The following is a 15,084-nucleotide window of genomic DNA, read 5'->3' as shown; positions in this document are numbered from 1 at the left end:
TGCCGAGAAGTCCATCGGTTGCTTCTGGGTGCTGTTTTTCTCACCTGGTAGTATAGTAGATCGTTAGAATCATGCTCAGGAATGGAGAGCATGTTCCTCAGATTCTGTACCTTGTAACCTAAATCAGAACCCTTTGGGCTGAACATGAAAATGCACAAAATGGGCGGCCCCCGCTGTTTTGTTTCCAGGGGAGTAAGCTTCTTGGAAGGACACTTGGGGCTTCTGTTATTCCCCTTAGCCTCTTATTTGGTTGCATAAGAGATGCTTTTAAATTCCTCTATGTGAAAATTAATAAAAATGATCTGATGTGGAGAAAAAAATACACAAAATGTGTATTTATATACTGAGCTTCTGTGACTGCTGGTTTAAAACCTGGAGGTAGAGCTTGGGAATTTGCAGTTTAAGTAACTCAGGTGATAAACAGATAGCGAAGCACCAAACTTTTATTTATTTATTTATTTTTTTGTGGTACTGGAGATGGGACCCAGGGGCATTATACCTTAAAGCTACACCCCCAGCCCTATTTTTTATCCTTTATTTTGAAACTGGTTCTCCCTGAGTTGCAAAAGGCCTCACTAAGTAGCTAAGGCTGTCCTCGAACCGCCATCCTCCTGTCTCAGTCTCCCAAATGCTGGAATTATAAGCGTACGCCACCAAGCCCAGCTTAAAACCAAACTTTTTGTTGAATGATATAGCTATCTGTTATTTTTTTCTTTTTCATTTTTTCTTTGTGTGTGTGTGAGGGGGTACTGGTGATGGAACCCAGGGGCTTTCTACCTCCAGGCTACAGTCCCAGGCTTTTTTTTTTTTTTTTTTTTTTTTTTTGAGTCTGGGTGGGGGTGGAACCCAGGGGCATTCGACCTCCAAGCTATACCCCTTGCCCTATTTTTTCTTCTTTAATTTGAAACCAGGTCTCACTGAGTTGTGGAGGGCCTCACTAAGTAGCTGAGGCTGTCTGTGAACCGCGATCCTCTGGTCTTAGCCTCCCAAATGCTGCGATTACAAGCGTGCGCCACCACGCCCAGTTTCCCAGAACTATTTTTTAAATTTTATTTGGAAACAGGTTCTAAGTTGCTGAGAGCCTCACTAAGTAGCTGAGGCTGGCTTCGAACCTGCGCAGTCCTCCTGTCTCAGCCTCCCAAGCGCTGGGATTACAAGCTTGTACCACCATGCCTGGCTTTTTTTTTTTTTTCCGAACTAGTCATTAAAAGCAGGGACATTCTACCTCTGAGCTACACCCTCAGCCCTATTTTTTATTCTTTATTTATTAATATTATTATTATTATTATTTTGGGGTGGGGGTATTAGGAATGGAACCTCGGGTCCCTCTACCTCTAGGGTACACTCCCAGACCTATTTTTTATTTTTTATTTGGAAACAGGGTCTTTTAAGCCAGCTGAGGCTGGCTTCAAACCTGCGTGATCCTCCTGTCTCAGCCTCCCATGTCTCACTCAGCCTCCCAAGTGCACGGGGGATTAGGAGCGTGCCACCATGCTCGGCTACTCTTTATTTTGAAACAGAGTCTCACTTAGTAGCTGAGGCTGGCTGTAACCCACAGTCCTCCTCTCTCAGCCTCCCAAGTACTGGGATTACAAGGCGTGTACCACCACACCCGGCTAATAGCCATTTTTATTAGAAAACTTAGGGGCATTTAATTCTTGGATTTCTTGCAAGAAATACAAAAGAAACTTCTGCTTAGCAGGTTCTGTAATAATTTAGAAGCCTCCAAAGGTAGCTTAGCTCCTTCCAGGGCTTCAGAGCGACTAACAGCCTGTTCTCCTCAGGTTGCTTTTACCCAGGGGACGAGCCTCCATTAGTAGAGAGTCAGGCTGTGCGTTTCCAGCCCCGCCGCAGATCAGGCACAGAAGCCTTTTGGAAAATGGACAAGATCACCTACTGAGATTTTCATAGAGCTCCATTCCAGCCTGACCTCAGTTCTAGGAGGAAATTCTTGATCCCCTCAGATTTCTTTCTTCCAAATGTTTACATAGAAAGTTCTCTGTCTAGGATGTAGGGATTTCTTTCCTGCATTTTTCTGTCTCTGGTTTAAACATCTGCCATTAGCCTGGTGTGGTGGGGTGTGCCGGGACCCCAGCATTTGGGAGGCTGAGATAGGAGGATCCAGGTTTGAGGGCAGCCTCAGCAAATGGTCATGCTCTTGGCAACGTAGTAAGACCTTATTTGAAACTAAATATAAACTAAGGCTGGGGGTGTGGCTTGGAGGTAGAGTGCTCCTGAGGTAAATCTTCAGTTCCACAAAAGAAGAAAATAAACCCCCACCATTAAGAAATGAAAGTGCGAGCTGGGCATGGTGGTGCAGGTTTGTAATCCCAGTACTTGGGAGGCTGAGGCAGGAGGATCTGGGGTCATGGCCGACCTCAGCTACTGAGTGAGGCCCTCTGCAACTTAGCAAGATCCTGTTTTCAAATAAAGAATTAATTAAAAATAGGGCTGGGGGTGTAGCTCAGAAATAGAATGCCCCTGGGTTCACTCCCTAACACCACAAAAATAAATAAATAGAAATAAAAAAAAAAAGAAACTGATGAAAGGGAAGTTTCTACCATTAATCACTTTTCTTTTTCTTGGTTCAGGATTTCTGAATCCTTGTGAAGTGGTTTTTATTTAATTAATTTATTTATTTTGGTACTGAGGGTTAATCCAGGGACATCTACTTCTGAGCTATACCCCAGCCCTATTTTTATTTATTCTTGTATTTTGAAACAAGGTTTTGCTAAGTTACCATGCACTGGCATTGAATCTGAGGTCCTCCTGGCTTAGCCGCCCAAATATTAGGATTAGAAGGCATACACCACCACACTTGGCTGTGAAACATATATATTATATATGTATATACCAATATGTATATTGGTGGTACTGGGGGTAGAAGCCAGGGGGCTTCTAACTCTGGGCTACACCCCCAGACCTATTTTTTTTTTTTAATTATATTCAGAAACAGGGTCTCACTAAGTTGTGGAGGGCCTCACTGAGGTACTGAGGCTGGCTTTGAACCTGTGATCCTCCTGTCTTAGCCTCCCACGTACTGGGATTACAAGTGTGTGCCACCACGCCTGGCTGTGAAATGATTTTTTAAGCCTAATTAAGAACCTTTAGCCTTATGGGACATATTGTTTACATAGCAGAGAGGGAGAGGGGGAGAGAGAGAATGAGAATGAGAATAACATGTATTTTACCTGTTCTTTCCTGGGAGAACAACTAGAAAGATTGATTTTATAATTTATGGAATGTAGTTGCTTGTTTGCTGTATTTAGTCTGCTTTCTGTTACTATAACGTGATACTTGAGGTTGGTCACTTTTTTATTAAAAAAAAAAGATGTTTATTTAGCTCATACCTTTGGAGGGTCAAGGCTACGCATAGCACCAGCTCTGGCAAAGGTCTCATGGCAGGTGGCATCACAGCGGCAGAAGCGTGTGCGTGTGTATGTGTGTTTAAGAAAGAGAGATCATATGGCAAGGCAGAAAGCCAGAAAGACATATCAGTACCCTCATCAGAACTTCTTCAGTTCCTTTTGACATATACCCACAATGACCTAATCTCCCTCTCCCTCTCTCCCTCTCCCTCTCCCTCTCCCCCCCCGCCCCTCTCTCTCTCTCCCCTCTCTCTCGTCTGGGGATGGGACCCAGGGGCAGTCGACCTCTGAGCTATACCCCCTGCCCTATTTTTTTTTATTCTTTGTTTTGGAACCGGGTCTCACTGAGTTGCAGAGGGCCTCACTAAGTAGCTGAGGCTGTCTGCGAACCACGATCCTCTGGTTTCAGCCTCCTGGAAAGCTGGGATTACAAGCGTGTGCTACCACGCCTGGCTGCTTCTTTTTTTTTTTTTTTTTCATGTTCTGTTCTAGGGAGTGAACCCAGATTCTACCTCTAAGACACACCCTTTAGCCCTCTTCTTTATTTTTTTATTTTGAAACAGTCTCACAAAGTTGTGGAGGGCCTCACGTAGTTGCTGAACCTGGCTGCTAACCTGCGATCCTCCTGTGTCAGCCTCCTGAGTACTGAGATTACAGGAATGTGCCACCACACTAAGCAGACCTCTTAAAAGTCCCGCCACCTCTTAACATGGCCAAACTGAGGAATAAGTTTCCAACACATAAACTCTTGAAGGCAAGTATCCAAACTTTAACAATTATATTAAACTAGAAGTTTACTTTTAAGAATTCTTTAATACTTGGAAGGCTGAGACAGGAGGATCACAGGTTCAAGGACAGCCTCAGCAACATAGCAAGACTCTCAATAACCTAGGTAGAATCTGTTTTAAAATGTAAAAACAGGGAATGTAGCTTGGAGTTAAAATGACCCTGGGTTCGGTGCCCAGTAACCACCACTGCCCCCCCCCCCAAAAAAGAATAATAGCCGAATGTGGTGGCGCTTATAATACCAGCATTCAGAAGACAGAGACCAGAGGAACATGGTTCGTGGACAACTTCAGCTACTTAGTGAGACCCTTCGCAACTCAGTGAGACCTTGTTTCAAATATAAAAAGACTAAAAAATAGGACTTGGAGGTACAATGCCCCTGGGTTCCATCCCCGGTACCACAAAAAAAGAGAGAGAAAGAGAAAAAAGGAGGAAGGGGCATAGAGGGGCACGCTTGTATTCCCAGCGTTTGGGAGGCTGAGACAGGAGGATCGCAGTTTGTAGACAGCCTTAGCTACTTAGCGAGGCCCTTTGCACACAGTGAGACCCTGTTTCAAAATAAAGAATAAAAAATAGGGCTGGGGTTGTAGCTCAGAGGTAGAATGCCCCTGCGTTCCATCCTCAGTACCTGCAAAAAAAAAAAAAAATTCCTATCATAATATCTATTGGCTAATTTATCATAGTTTGCGATGTGTACACAGATGTCCTTCAGACCTACCAAAGAACTTTTATTTCTTTGTTTCCTGTTTCTGTCTGACATTTGTATTTTGCAATGTAATATTTTGAAATAAAGCATAGAATGTCGTGGTAAAATCACTCTTGAAAAACAGAATGCACTTTCCAAAGCAGTGCCAAGGAAACATCTTTTTACGAAGCTTTATTCAGAAATGATGAGCGGGGGTTCTGCCAAACAGGGGATCAGAAGAGCAAGGTGACATCCTTTCAAGCAGCTCTCCAGTGTCTTAACCGAGTTTTCATCCTATGGGTGTTTTTGTTTTATTTTTTTCTTTAGTGATATGTTACAACGTTTATCACAGTGGGCATTTAAGAGAGTCCTATAGAAATTTCTTTTAGGAAGTGTTTATTTTTTTATTCTATTTTTTCCAGTGCTAGGGATTGAAACCAGGGCCATTCTACCTCTAAGCTATACCAACAGCCCTATTTTTTTTAGCCTGTCTCTTTCTTTCTTTCTTTCTTTCTTTCTTTCTTTCTTTCTTTCTTTCTTTCTTTCTTCAGAGGTCTGGGGATGGAACCCAAGGGAATTTGACCTCTGAGCTATACCCCCTATTTTTTATTGTTTATTTTTAAACAGGGTCTCACTAAGTTGTGGAGGCTGTCTGCGAACCATGATCCTCCGGTCTCAGCCTTCCAAATGCTGGGATTATAAGCATGCACCACCACGCCTAGCTTTTATTCTTTATTTTGAACCGGTCTCTCTCCTCTCTCTCTCTCTCTCTCTCTCTCTCTCTCTCTCTCTCTCTCTTGTTTTGGTGGTACTGAGGATGGAACCCTTCTACCTATGGGCTACACTCTCGGACCTATTTTATATTTTTCTATTTGGAAACAGGGTCTCGTAAGCCAGCGAGGCTGGTTTCGAACCTGCGCGATCCCCCTGTCTCTGCCTCCCAAGCGTGGGGATTACAAGTGTGCGCCACCATGCCGGCTGAGGGCCTCTCTTAAGTAGCTGATGCTGGTCACAAACCTGTGATCCTCTTGTGTCTGCCTTTGTTTTTTTTTTTTTTTTTTGCCATATTTACAGGGAAATACTTTTGTATAACAAGGTTGGTTCTACGGATATATACTTTGTAAAGCAGTAATTGATGAACAGTGTTCCTAGCTGGAAAGAAATGGTTTTTAGCAACTTATGTTTTATTCACTGGAGCTTCATGAAAGGCTGTCATCAAAATTCATACCATGTGATCATCGTTGGGAGTATAAAGTGGTGAAATTATGTACCTTCAGTCCTCAAACTTGGTTTTTTTTTTTTTTTTTTTTTTCTTTTTTTTTTGGTGGGTCTGGGGATGGAACCCAGGGGCATTCGACCTCTGAGCTACAGTCCCTGCCCTATTTTTTATTCTTTATTTTCTAACCGGGTCTCCCTGAGTTGCAGAGGGCCTCACTAAGTAGCTGAGGCTGTCCGCGAACCGCGATCCTCCAGTCTCAGCCTCCCGCATGCTGGGATTCCAAGCGAGCGCCACCACGCCCGGCTCAGTCCTCAAACTTTCTAGGTGGGAAGATGCACCGAATACTAAAGTTTATCAGTGGTAGCTTGTGATGTAGGGTCCGTGGTATTATGGTGAAAAGTCCTTTCTAGCCGTGTGTAGTGGCACATGCCCGTAACCCCAATACTTAGGAAGTAGAGACCGGCGGATCACAGGTTGAAGGACAGCCTCAGCAACTTATTGAGAGCCTGTTTCAAAATCAAAAAGGCTGAGGGAGTAGCTGGGGTAGAATGCTCCTGGGTCTGATCCCCAGTACCAGAAAAAAAAAATCCTTCCAGGAGTGTTTGAAGCCAAAAGTTCCCTAGTTGTTTTTCTTAAGTTTTTGGCCACAGAGTTACCACAGTGTTCTAAATAAAGAGCTGCAAAAACTTTACCAGACCACCCAAATGCCTGTTGAATTTTTTTAAGGTGTTGTGACTTCAAATCCACTTCCTCTAATTTTAAATACTTGGAATACTCTTGAAATAACCAACATCCAATTTAGGAATTAAAACATAAATTCCCTTTACACACCTCTTATTGGAGCTGTTAAAGGCCTAGGTATCAGCTCCTGCAGGTGGGGCAGACCCGTCTGTTTTAACACATCCCGGTCATGACTGGGGCTCGTTCTCACGCACGTTCTGTTCTGGCGAGGAGGTGCCCGCGCTCCTTCCGTGCGTGTGCGTTCCTTTTAGGATTTCTCAGCGCTCACAGTCAAGTCCAGTCCCACTCACGCCAAGGCCCCTTCCCACGGGCGCACCAGATGTGGTATTTTTCTTTTCACTGTATCAGAAGGGTCAGTACTTACGGCGCAGTTCTCTGTAGAGTGTCTGGGAAGTGTTGTAGAGTGTCTCTACAACACGGGACCGCTCCTTCCATCTTCCTAGACACAAGAGAATGGTGTTTTCTTCTTTCTGCTCTTGTAGCCAGGCATGGTGGCTCACACACGGAAAGGCAGAGGTAGGAGATTGCAAGTGTGAGGCGTGAGGCTGGCCGGGGCAGCTTGGTGGACCCTGCCTCAAAATAAGAAAAGGGCCCAGCATAGGCAAGGTCCTGGGTTCAACCCTCATTACGGGGGGGGGGGGGCTGTCCTCGTAATTTGCTTTTGTATTGGAGACTGAACCCATGGGCATTCTACCTCTGAGTTTCACCTCAGCCCTTTATATATTTTAATTTATTTATTTTTCTTTTCTTTCTTTCTTTCTTTCCTTTCTTTTGTGTGTGTGGTACTAGGATTAACCCAGAGACATTCTACTTCTGAGCTACACCCCTAGTCCTATTTTATTTTATTTATTTATATATGTATGTATTTATTTATTTTGCAGTGCTGGGGATGGAACCCAGGGGCATTCTACCTCTGAGCTACATCTCCAGCCCTATTTTTTATTCTTTATTTTGAAACAGGGTCTCACTGAGTTGCAGAGGGCCTCACTAAGTAGCTGAGGCTGTCCGCGAACCGCGATCCTCCTGCCTCAGCCTCCCGAGTGCCGGGATTCCAAGCGTGCCCACCGCGCCCGGCTCTCTCCTCATTCTATTATCTAAAGCTCATTCTAGTTAGCGCGCACCCAGGGCTTTGGGTTGTAAAAGAGGCTAAGGGCATTGAAATGTAAAGAACCCATTTAGACAAGCTTTTAATTATAATTAAATGTGGAGAATCCACTTAGGTGATCTTTTAATTATAGATTGTACATCATAATACATATCTTACTCTGTGATGATCTTGCATACATCTTTTGACTTGTGCCAGGTTTTTTTTCTCTATATTAACTTCCTCCTTCCTTCTCTTCCTCTCTTTCTTTCCTTCCTTGTACTGAGGATTAAACCCATCATCCCCAAACCTATTTTTTATTTTTACTTTGAAACAGGGTCTTGCTGGGTTGATGAAAGTCTCAATAATTGTTGAGGCTGTCCTCAAACCTGCAATCCTCCTGTCTCAGCCTCCCTAGTACTGGTTGTGTGCCACCACACCCTGTTCTTTCTTTTCTTTTCCTTTCTTCCTTTCTTCTTTCTTTCTTTCTTGTTCTTTAAATCTTTGTATATGTGGATGAAACATAAAAAAAAGTGGGCATTTTCTTGATAGAATTCAATCATGTTGGCTACTGTAGTGGATATTTAAAGGGGTAGCAGAATCAAAAGTTAACTTGCCGCCCATGCTGCCCTCTCTACCACTACCGCCTCTCAAACCTGTAAGGTAGCGGAGCTTTGACCTGAACATGCTTTTATTAGCCCAATCCAAAGCCCAGTCCGTGCTCACCTGACAAAGTGTGGTGTAGTATCTTAGTATGACTTACCTGAAACCTTTTATTGGACATTTTACTTGCCTATAAACTAATTTCTTTCAGTTTGGGGGCATGTTTTTATTTGCATGACATTGTTTTGAATATGTAAAATTAAAGCACAGTTCATAGACTGCTCTAAAGAATATCTGGCCAGTATGTATGATTTTTATAAGTTCTTACAGATTATTGAAAATAGGGGTTAAGCAGAGTTAATATTACTGCATTCATACTTTGTATAATTTTTTTTGTGTGTGGTACTGGGGATTGAACTCATAGGCATTCTATCCCCGAGCTACACCCCCAGCCTTATTATATTTTGAAAACAGGGTCTTGCTGGGTGATGAGTGTCTCACTGCTGGCTGAGGCTGTCCTCGAACCTGCAGTCCTCCTGTGTCAGCCTCCCAAGCACGGGGATCACAGGCGTGCCCCCCTGTGCCCAGGTCCTAGCCTGCATACTGATACATACTGGCAAAGATGACATTTAGAGCAGCATCAACCTGTGCTAATGGGCTTTTGTCCTCTGGCAGCACATTAGCAGGCCTTTAATACTACATAGCTAATTAGTGGAATTGATAATTTCACTTAATATTTACTTTAATTGAGTAAAAAATATATATATTTTTTTCTGGGACTGGGGATTGAAGCCGGGATGTTCTACCTCTGAGTTATACTCGTAGCCCTGTTTTGTGTGTGTGTGTGTGTGTGTGTGTGTGTGTGTGTGTATTTGTTTGGTTTGGTTTGGGGGTACTGGGCTTCCTAGAAGCCCTTCTACCTCCAGGCTACACTCCCAGACCTATTTTATATTTTTTATTTGGAAACAGGGTCTCTTAAGCCAGCTCTGGCTGGTTTCGAACCTGTGCGATCCTCCTGTCTCCGCCTCGCAAGCGCGGGGATTACAAGCGTGCGCCAACATGCCTGGCTGAATATATTTTTAAATTTATTTATTTGCTATTTATATGGTACTGGGGATTAAGCCCGGGGCATTCTGCTTATGAGCTATACCCTCAGCCCTATTTTATTTTTTATTTTGAGACAGGGTCTCACCAAGTTGCTAAGGCTGGACTCGAATCTGCGGTCCCCTCCTCTCAGCCTCCCAAGTGCTGGGATTCCAGGCCTTCAGCGCCAGGCTTGGCTCCTAAATCCCTCTTTGCAGATTGTTCTGGTATTTTCTCCCCTGAACTGCTCTTCCCCTTCCCATTGTGAAATAAAGACTCGGGCCACTAGTCATAATTACTGCAATTTCAGAGCGAGTTCATTTCGGTAAGACACAATCATCCGCAAGACCCAATAGCATTTCACAGCCGACATACACATTAGAAGAATTTTGAAGGCTTTTAGAAACATTTTCAAGCCGGGCGCGGTGGCACACGCTCGGGAATCCCAGGAGGCGGAGACTGGAGGGTTGCGGACAGCCTCAGCTACTCAGTGAGATTCTGTTTCAAAATAAAGAATAAAAAATGGGACCGGGGGTGTAGGTTGGAGGTAGAATGCCCCTGGGTTCCAACCCCAGTACCGCCAAAAGAAAAAAGAAAGGAAGGAAGGAAAGAAGGAAGGAAGAGAAAAGTTGTCAGAAAATGCGATGTTAGCTTCTACCAGTGGCAGGCCCATTTGGCCTTCTCACTGTGACTAAAATGAAGTCCGTTTGAGTACAGCTTTCCATCGTTAGGATTGCTCAGCACCCAGCAGTGTTGAGGTCGTTCTGTGCCTCGCTAGAGAGGGCTAGGGTGGTACCAGAAATAAAATGCCCGCTGTACCCATTAACGAGAGCTTCACAAACCTCAAAATGCACGAAAGCTAAAGCTCTGTTGCCATCTACAGATTCTGTTTTTATAGATATTCGAGAAGACTTATACACGCTGTGGTAATCTCTTTCTTCTTTTGTTTGTTATTTTTTTCATGTGTTCTCTTCAGGATCCTTCGACCAGTAGTACATGCAAAAGGTAAGTGTACCTTGAACAGAATTCCCTGTGCTCTACGTAATGTCTGGCAAGAAGTTCTTTTGTAAGTGCACGTGTGCAGCATAAAGGAAGGGTACGGTTTTGTAGCTCTTTTTTTTTTTTTTGGTGGATCTGGGGATGGAACCCAGGGGCATTCAACCTCCAGGCTACCCCCGCCCTGTCCTGTTTTTTATTCTTTTTTTTGAAACAGGGTCTCACTATGGTACAGAGGGCCTCACTAAGTAGCTGGGGCTGTCCACGAACCGCGATCCTCCGGTCTCAGCCTCCCCAATGCTGGGATTACAAGCGTGCGCCACCACGCCCGGCTTCATAGCTAATTCTTTTTTCACCAAAATTGTTTTACATTTAGTAGTTCTGTGCCATCACACCCAGCTCACTTAAAGTATTTTAGACAAAGAGAAAATCTTTGTTTTTACCATAAAATACTGAGGTGTTTTTTTTTTTTTTTTTTTTATGGTGGTACTGGGGGTGGAACCCAGAGGCTTTCTACCTCCGGGCTATACTCCCAGACCTTTTTTATATTTTATTTGGAAACAGGGTCTCACTAAGTTGCTGAAAGCCTCACTAAGTAGCTGAGGCTGGCTTTGAACCCGTGCGATCCTCCTGTCTCAGCCTCCCAAGCGCGGGGATTACAGGCCTGCGCCACCACGCCCGGCCTGAGTCTTATATAGAAAAGAAAAATTATAGTAACTTCAGTTTCTGTAACACTGAGGAAGTAAGCTCAGACAGATGCCACATAATTAGAAAACATAGGGCTATAAATCTGCAGTAGACGTACGCTGGTGGAGCACACCTGTTTTCCCAGTACTTGAGATACTGAACATTGGGATCACAGGTTCAAGACCAGCCTCAGCAACTTAGTGAGACCCTGTTTCAAAATAAATGAAAAGTAGGGCTCAGAGGTAGAATGCCCCTGCATTCAATCTCCAGTACAACCACCACCTCCACCACCAAAAACCAAAGCTGCCCTGTTGACATTTTAAACTTGTTAATAGTATACAAACTGCTAGGCATGTTTAGACAAAGAGAATCATTTTTGGTATGAGCCTCAGCTGTTTTATTGACTTGTAAACCTTTTAATGCCAAGAATGGATATGTCATGAGTAGAAGGGCAGCCAGGTCATTTGGATTATGGAAGAATTACAACTTAAAACTAGCAGTGACGCCGGGCGTGGTGGCGCACGCTTGTAATCCCCGCGCTTGGGAGGCGGAGACAGGAGGATCGCGCAGGTTCGAAGCCAGCCGCGCGCGCTGGCTTAGGAGACCCTGTTTCTAAATAAAAATATAAAAATAGGTCTGGGAGTGTAGCCCAGAGGTGGAAGGGCTTCCAGGAACCCCAGTACCACCAAAAAAAAAAAAAAAAAAAAACTAGCAGTGAGCTGGACGTGGTGGCGCAGGCTTGAAATTCCAGTACTTGGGAGGCTGAGACAAGAGGATCTGGGTTCCCAGCCAGCCTCAGCTACTTAGTGAGGCCTTCTGCAACTCAGTGAGACCCTGTTTCAAAATAAAGAATAAAAAAGAGGGCTAGGGGGATAACTCAGAGGTAGAATGCCCCTGGGTTCCATCCCCAGTACCACAAAAAAAAAAAAAAAAAAAAAAAAGAATAGGGCTGGATGTAGCTCAGAGGTACAATACCCCTGGATTCTATTCCCAAAACGACAAAAGCAAACAAACAAAATAAAATAAAAGAATGAAAAATAGGGCTGAGGGTACAGCTCCTTGGTTCCGTCCCCAGAACCGCAAAAGAAAATTGCAGTGTTGATAAGCTCTATTAAAGAACTACTTAGCCGGGCATGGTGGCGCACACTTGTAATCCCCGCGCTTGAGAGGCGGAGACAGGAGGATCGCTCAGGTTCGAAGCCAGCCTCTCTGGCTTAAGAGACCCTGTTTCCAAATAAAAATATAAAAATAGGTCTGGGAATGTAGCCCGGAGGTAGAAGGGTTTCCAGGAACCCCAGTACCAAATAAATAAATAAATAAATAAATAAATAAATAAATAAATAAATAAAATTGAGTGCTAAATATAGTGAATGTTTGGTAAAAAATCTTCACAAATCCATTGTTCTGTCCCCTCCGTCTAGTTGCTGGTCCTACTGGCTTCTCCCCGTCATAAGCGCGGTTCTCCTAGGCTTCCTGTATCGCTACTACATGGCAGAAAGCAAGTCCTCCTGAGGGGCCGGGCTGAATCTGGAAACGCATCCACCGGGAGTGAAATGGAGAGACTTGCTTTGAGGGCTGCAGGCCGTGCCCCTTATGAAGCGTATGGTGGTGTTTTTCCCCTTGGCTCAAGACCGTCGAGCAGACGTCCACGCCGTCTGGGACCAGCGCCCGCTGATCCCAGAGCCTTACTCCCGGAGGGCTGCTCGCCGCCCCGAGCCTGCCAGTCCGTCCTCTCTACTGGTTCCCACAGGTGCCCGTCCATTTGAAGTTTAGGTAAATGATTGCAGTTCTGTTCTAATGACACCGCTCTTTGGAAAAAATGCCTGCTTTCCAGTCTCTGTTCTTAACAGGTCAGCACTCTAGTTTTGAAGATTTTTCATTCTTTTTAAGTAAATATTTTGTAAAGTTCTGATTAAGTCTGTTGTCACAGGGGTTTGTGAATTAAGGTGCACATATTAAAACACACCTGCCAAATGATTTTGTTCCTTATTTATGTTGATTGAAACTAGAAAGAGCCGGGCGTGGTGGCGCACGCTTGTAATCCCAGCACTTGGGAGGCTGAGACAGGAGGATCGCGGTTCGCAGACAGCCTCAGCTACTACTTAGTGAGGCCTTCTACAAATTAGTGAGACCCTGCTTCAAAATAAAGAATAAAAAATAGGAGGACTAGGAGTGTTGCTCAGAGGGAGAATGTCCCTGGGTTCCCTAGTACTGTAAAAACAAACAAAACACTGCTTTCCTGTGATTTCTTTCTTTCTTTCTTTTTTTTTTTTTTTTTTTTTTGTGTGTGTGTGTGTGGGGGGGTACTGGGGTTTCTGGAAGTCCTTCTACCTCCGGCTACACTCCCAGACCTATTTTATATATTTTTTCTTTATTTGGAAACAGGGTCTCTTAAGCCAGCAAGGCTGGCTCCGAACCAGCGTGATCCTCCTGTCTCCGCCTCCCAAGCGTGGGAATTACAAGCGTGCACCACCATGACTGGCTTTCCTGTGATTTCTTTGGGGTGGGAAGAGCCAAAGAAAGAGGGGGACAAATTGGGGTGATAGATCCCTGGAAAATCCAGAGTAATAGCCAGGTGTGTGGCGTCCATCTGTAATCCTAGTTCTTGGAAGGCCGAGATGGGAGGAATCCAGGTTCAAAAACAGCCTCAACTACTTAGTGAGGTCTTCTGCAACTTAGTGAGACCCTCTTTTAAAATAAAAATAAGAGCCGGGCGTGGTGGCGCATGCTTATAATCCCCGCGCTTGGGAGGCTGAGACAGGAGGATCGCACGGGTTCAAAGCCAGCCTCAGCTACTTAGTGAGGCTCTCAGCAACTTAGTGAGACCCTGTTTCCAAATAAAATATAAAAAAGGTCTGGGAGTATAACCCGGAGGTAGAAAGCCTCTGGGTTCCACCCCCAGTACCACCAAAAAATAAATAAATAAAAATAAAAATAAAATAGGACTGCGGGTGTAAAGGAGGTAGAATGTCCCTGGTTCATTCCCCAGTACCACACACACACACACACACACACACACACACACAGTTTTGGTAGTAGTGTCTTTCTGTTATTGGTAATAGACACATGCATAATTATGTCTATAGAGGTTTTTGTTTATTGATTAGCTCCTTGTTTTATAAATTAAGAGGCTTCAAGATAGCTGGGTATGGTAGCACACACCTGTAATCCCAGTACTTGGGAAGCTTAGACAGGAGGGTCTCAGGTTCAAGGGCAACCTCTGCAACTTAGATCCTGTTTCAAAATAAAACATAAAATAGGCCTGGGGATATAGCCCGGGGGTAGAATGCCCCTGGGTTCAATCCCCATACCATTTAAAATAGTAAAAATAAAAGGGCTGGAGGTATAGCTGGGATGTGGAACGCCCCGGGTTCATTTCCCACGGACGCGCACATGCGCACGACTTGATCTGTTTGCCCCAGTAAAATAACTTCTGCATAAAACGTCATTTGAGAGCGGGTGACCGCGCAGGAGATTGCTTTTCATTTCATCTGTATTTTACTTCCATGGCTACAGCTTGTGGGTTTTGTTCTGCTTTTCCACTGAGATTTTAAAAAGCTGGTGGTTTTTTCTTCCTTGGATGTGTGTTTCACTGAAAAGTGGGTTATTATTTACAGTTATGTTAGTGTTTTTTTTTTTTGCTGGCCCAGGCATTTCTCTGGCATCTTTGACCATTTTTATCCCCCGTGGAAGCACCTGCTCACCCTAGAGTCCTGGCTGTTTTCTGCCAGTAGCTATGGGGATTTTTCTTCCATCCTCTGAGGATTATCAAAGTCACATCCATTTGGGAGCAGCTGGGTTCAAGAAAGACCACTGCAAAGTTGGGCGTGGC

The 15,084-nt window shown here is 44.3% G+C and overlaps 1 protein-coding gene across 1 annotated transcript in view; it reads left to right on the top strand.

The window, feature by feature from the left end:
• The window catches only part of CYB5B (cytochrome b5 type B), a gene marked incomplete at both ends in the record, with an annotated part of 45,494 nt that extends 32,730 nt beyond the window's left edge, over positions 1-12,764 (top strand). The window contains 2 exons of the mRNA XM_080703264.1: positions 10,546-10,574; positions 12,674-12,764. Of these exons, the coding sequence (XP_080559390.1) occupies positions 10,546-10,574; positions 12,674-12,764 (120 nt within the window). The remainder of the gene's footprint in view (positions 1-10,545; positions 10,575-12,673) is intronic.
• Positions 12,765-15,084: the final 2,320 nt, after the last annotated feature.

This window comes from Muscardinus avellanarius (genome assembly GCF_963383645.1).
Source record: "Muscardinus avellanarius genome assembly, chromosome: 10".
Taxonomy (NCBI): Eukaryota; Metazoa; Chordata; class Mammalia; order Rodentia; family Gliridae; genus Muscardinus; species Muscardinus avellanarius.
Note: the sequence above shows the minus strand (reverse complement) of the source record. Positions and strands in the feature narration are given on the sequence as shown.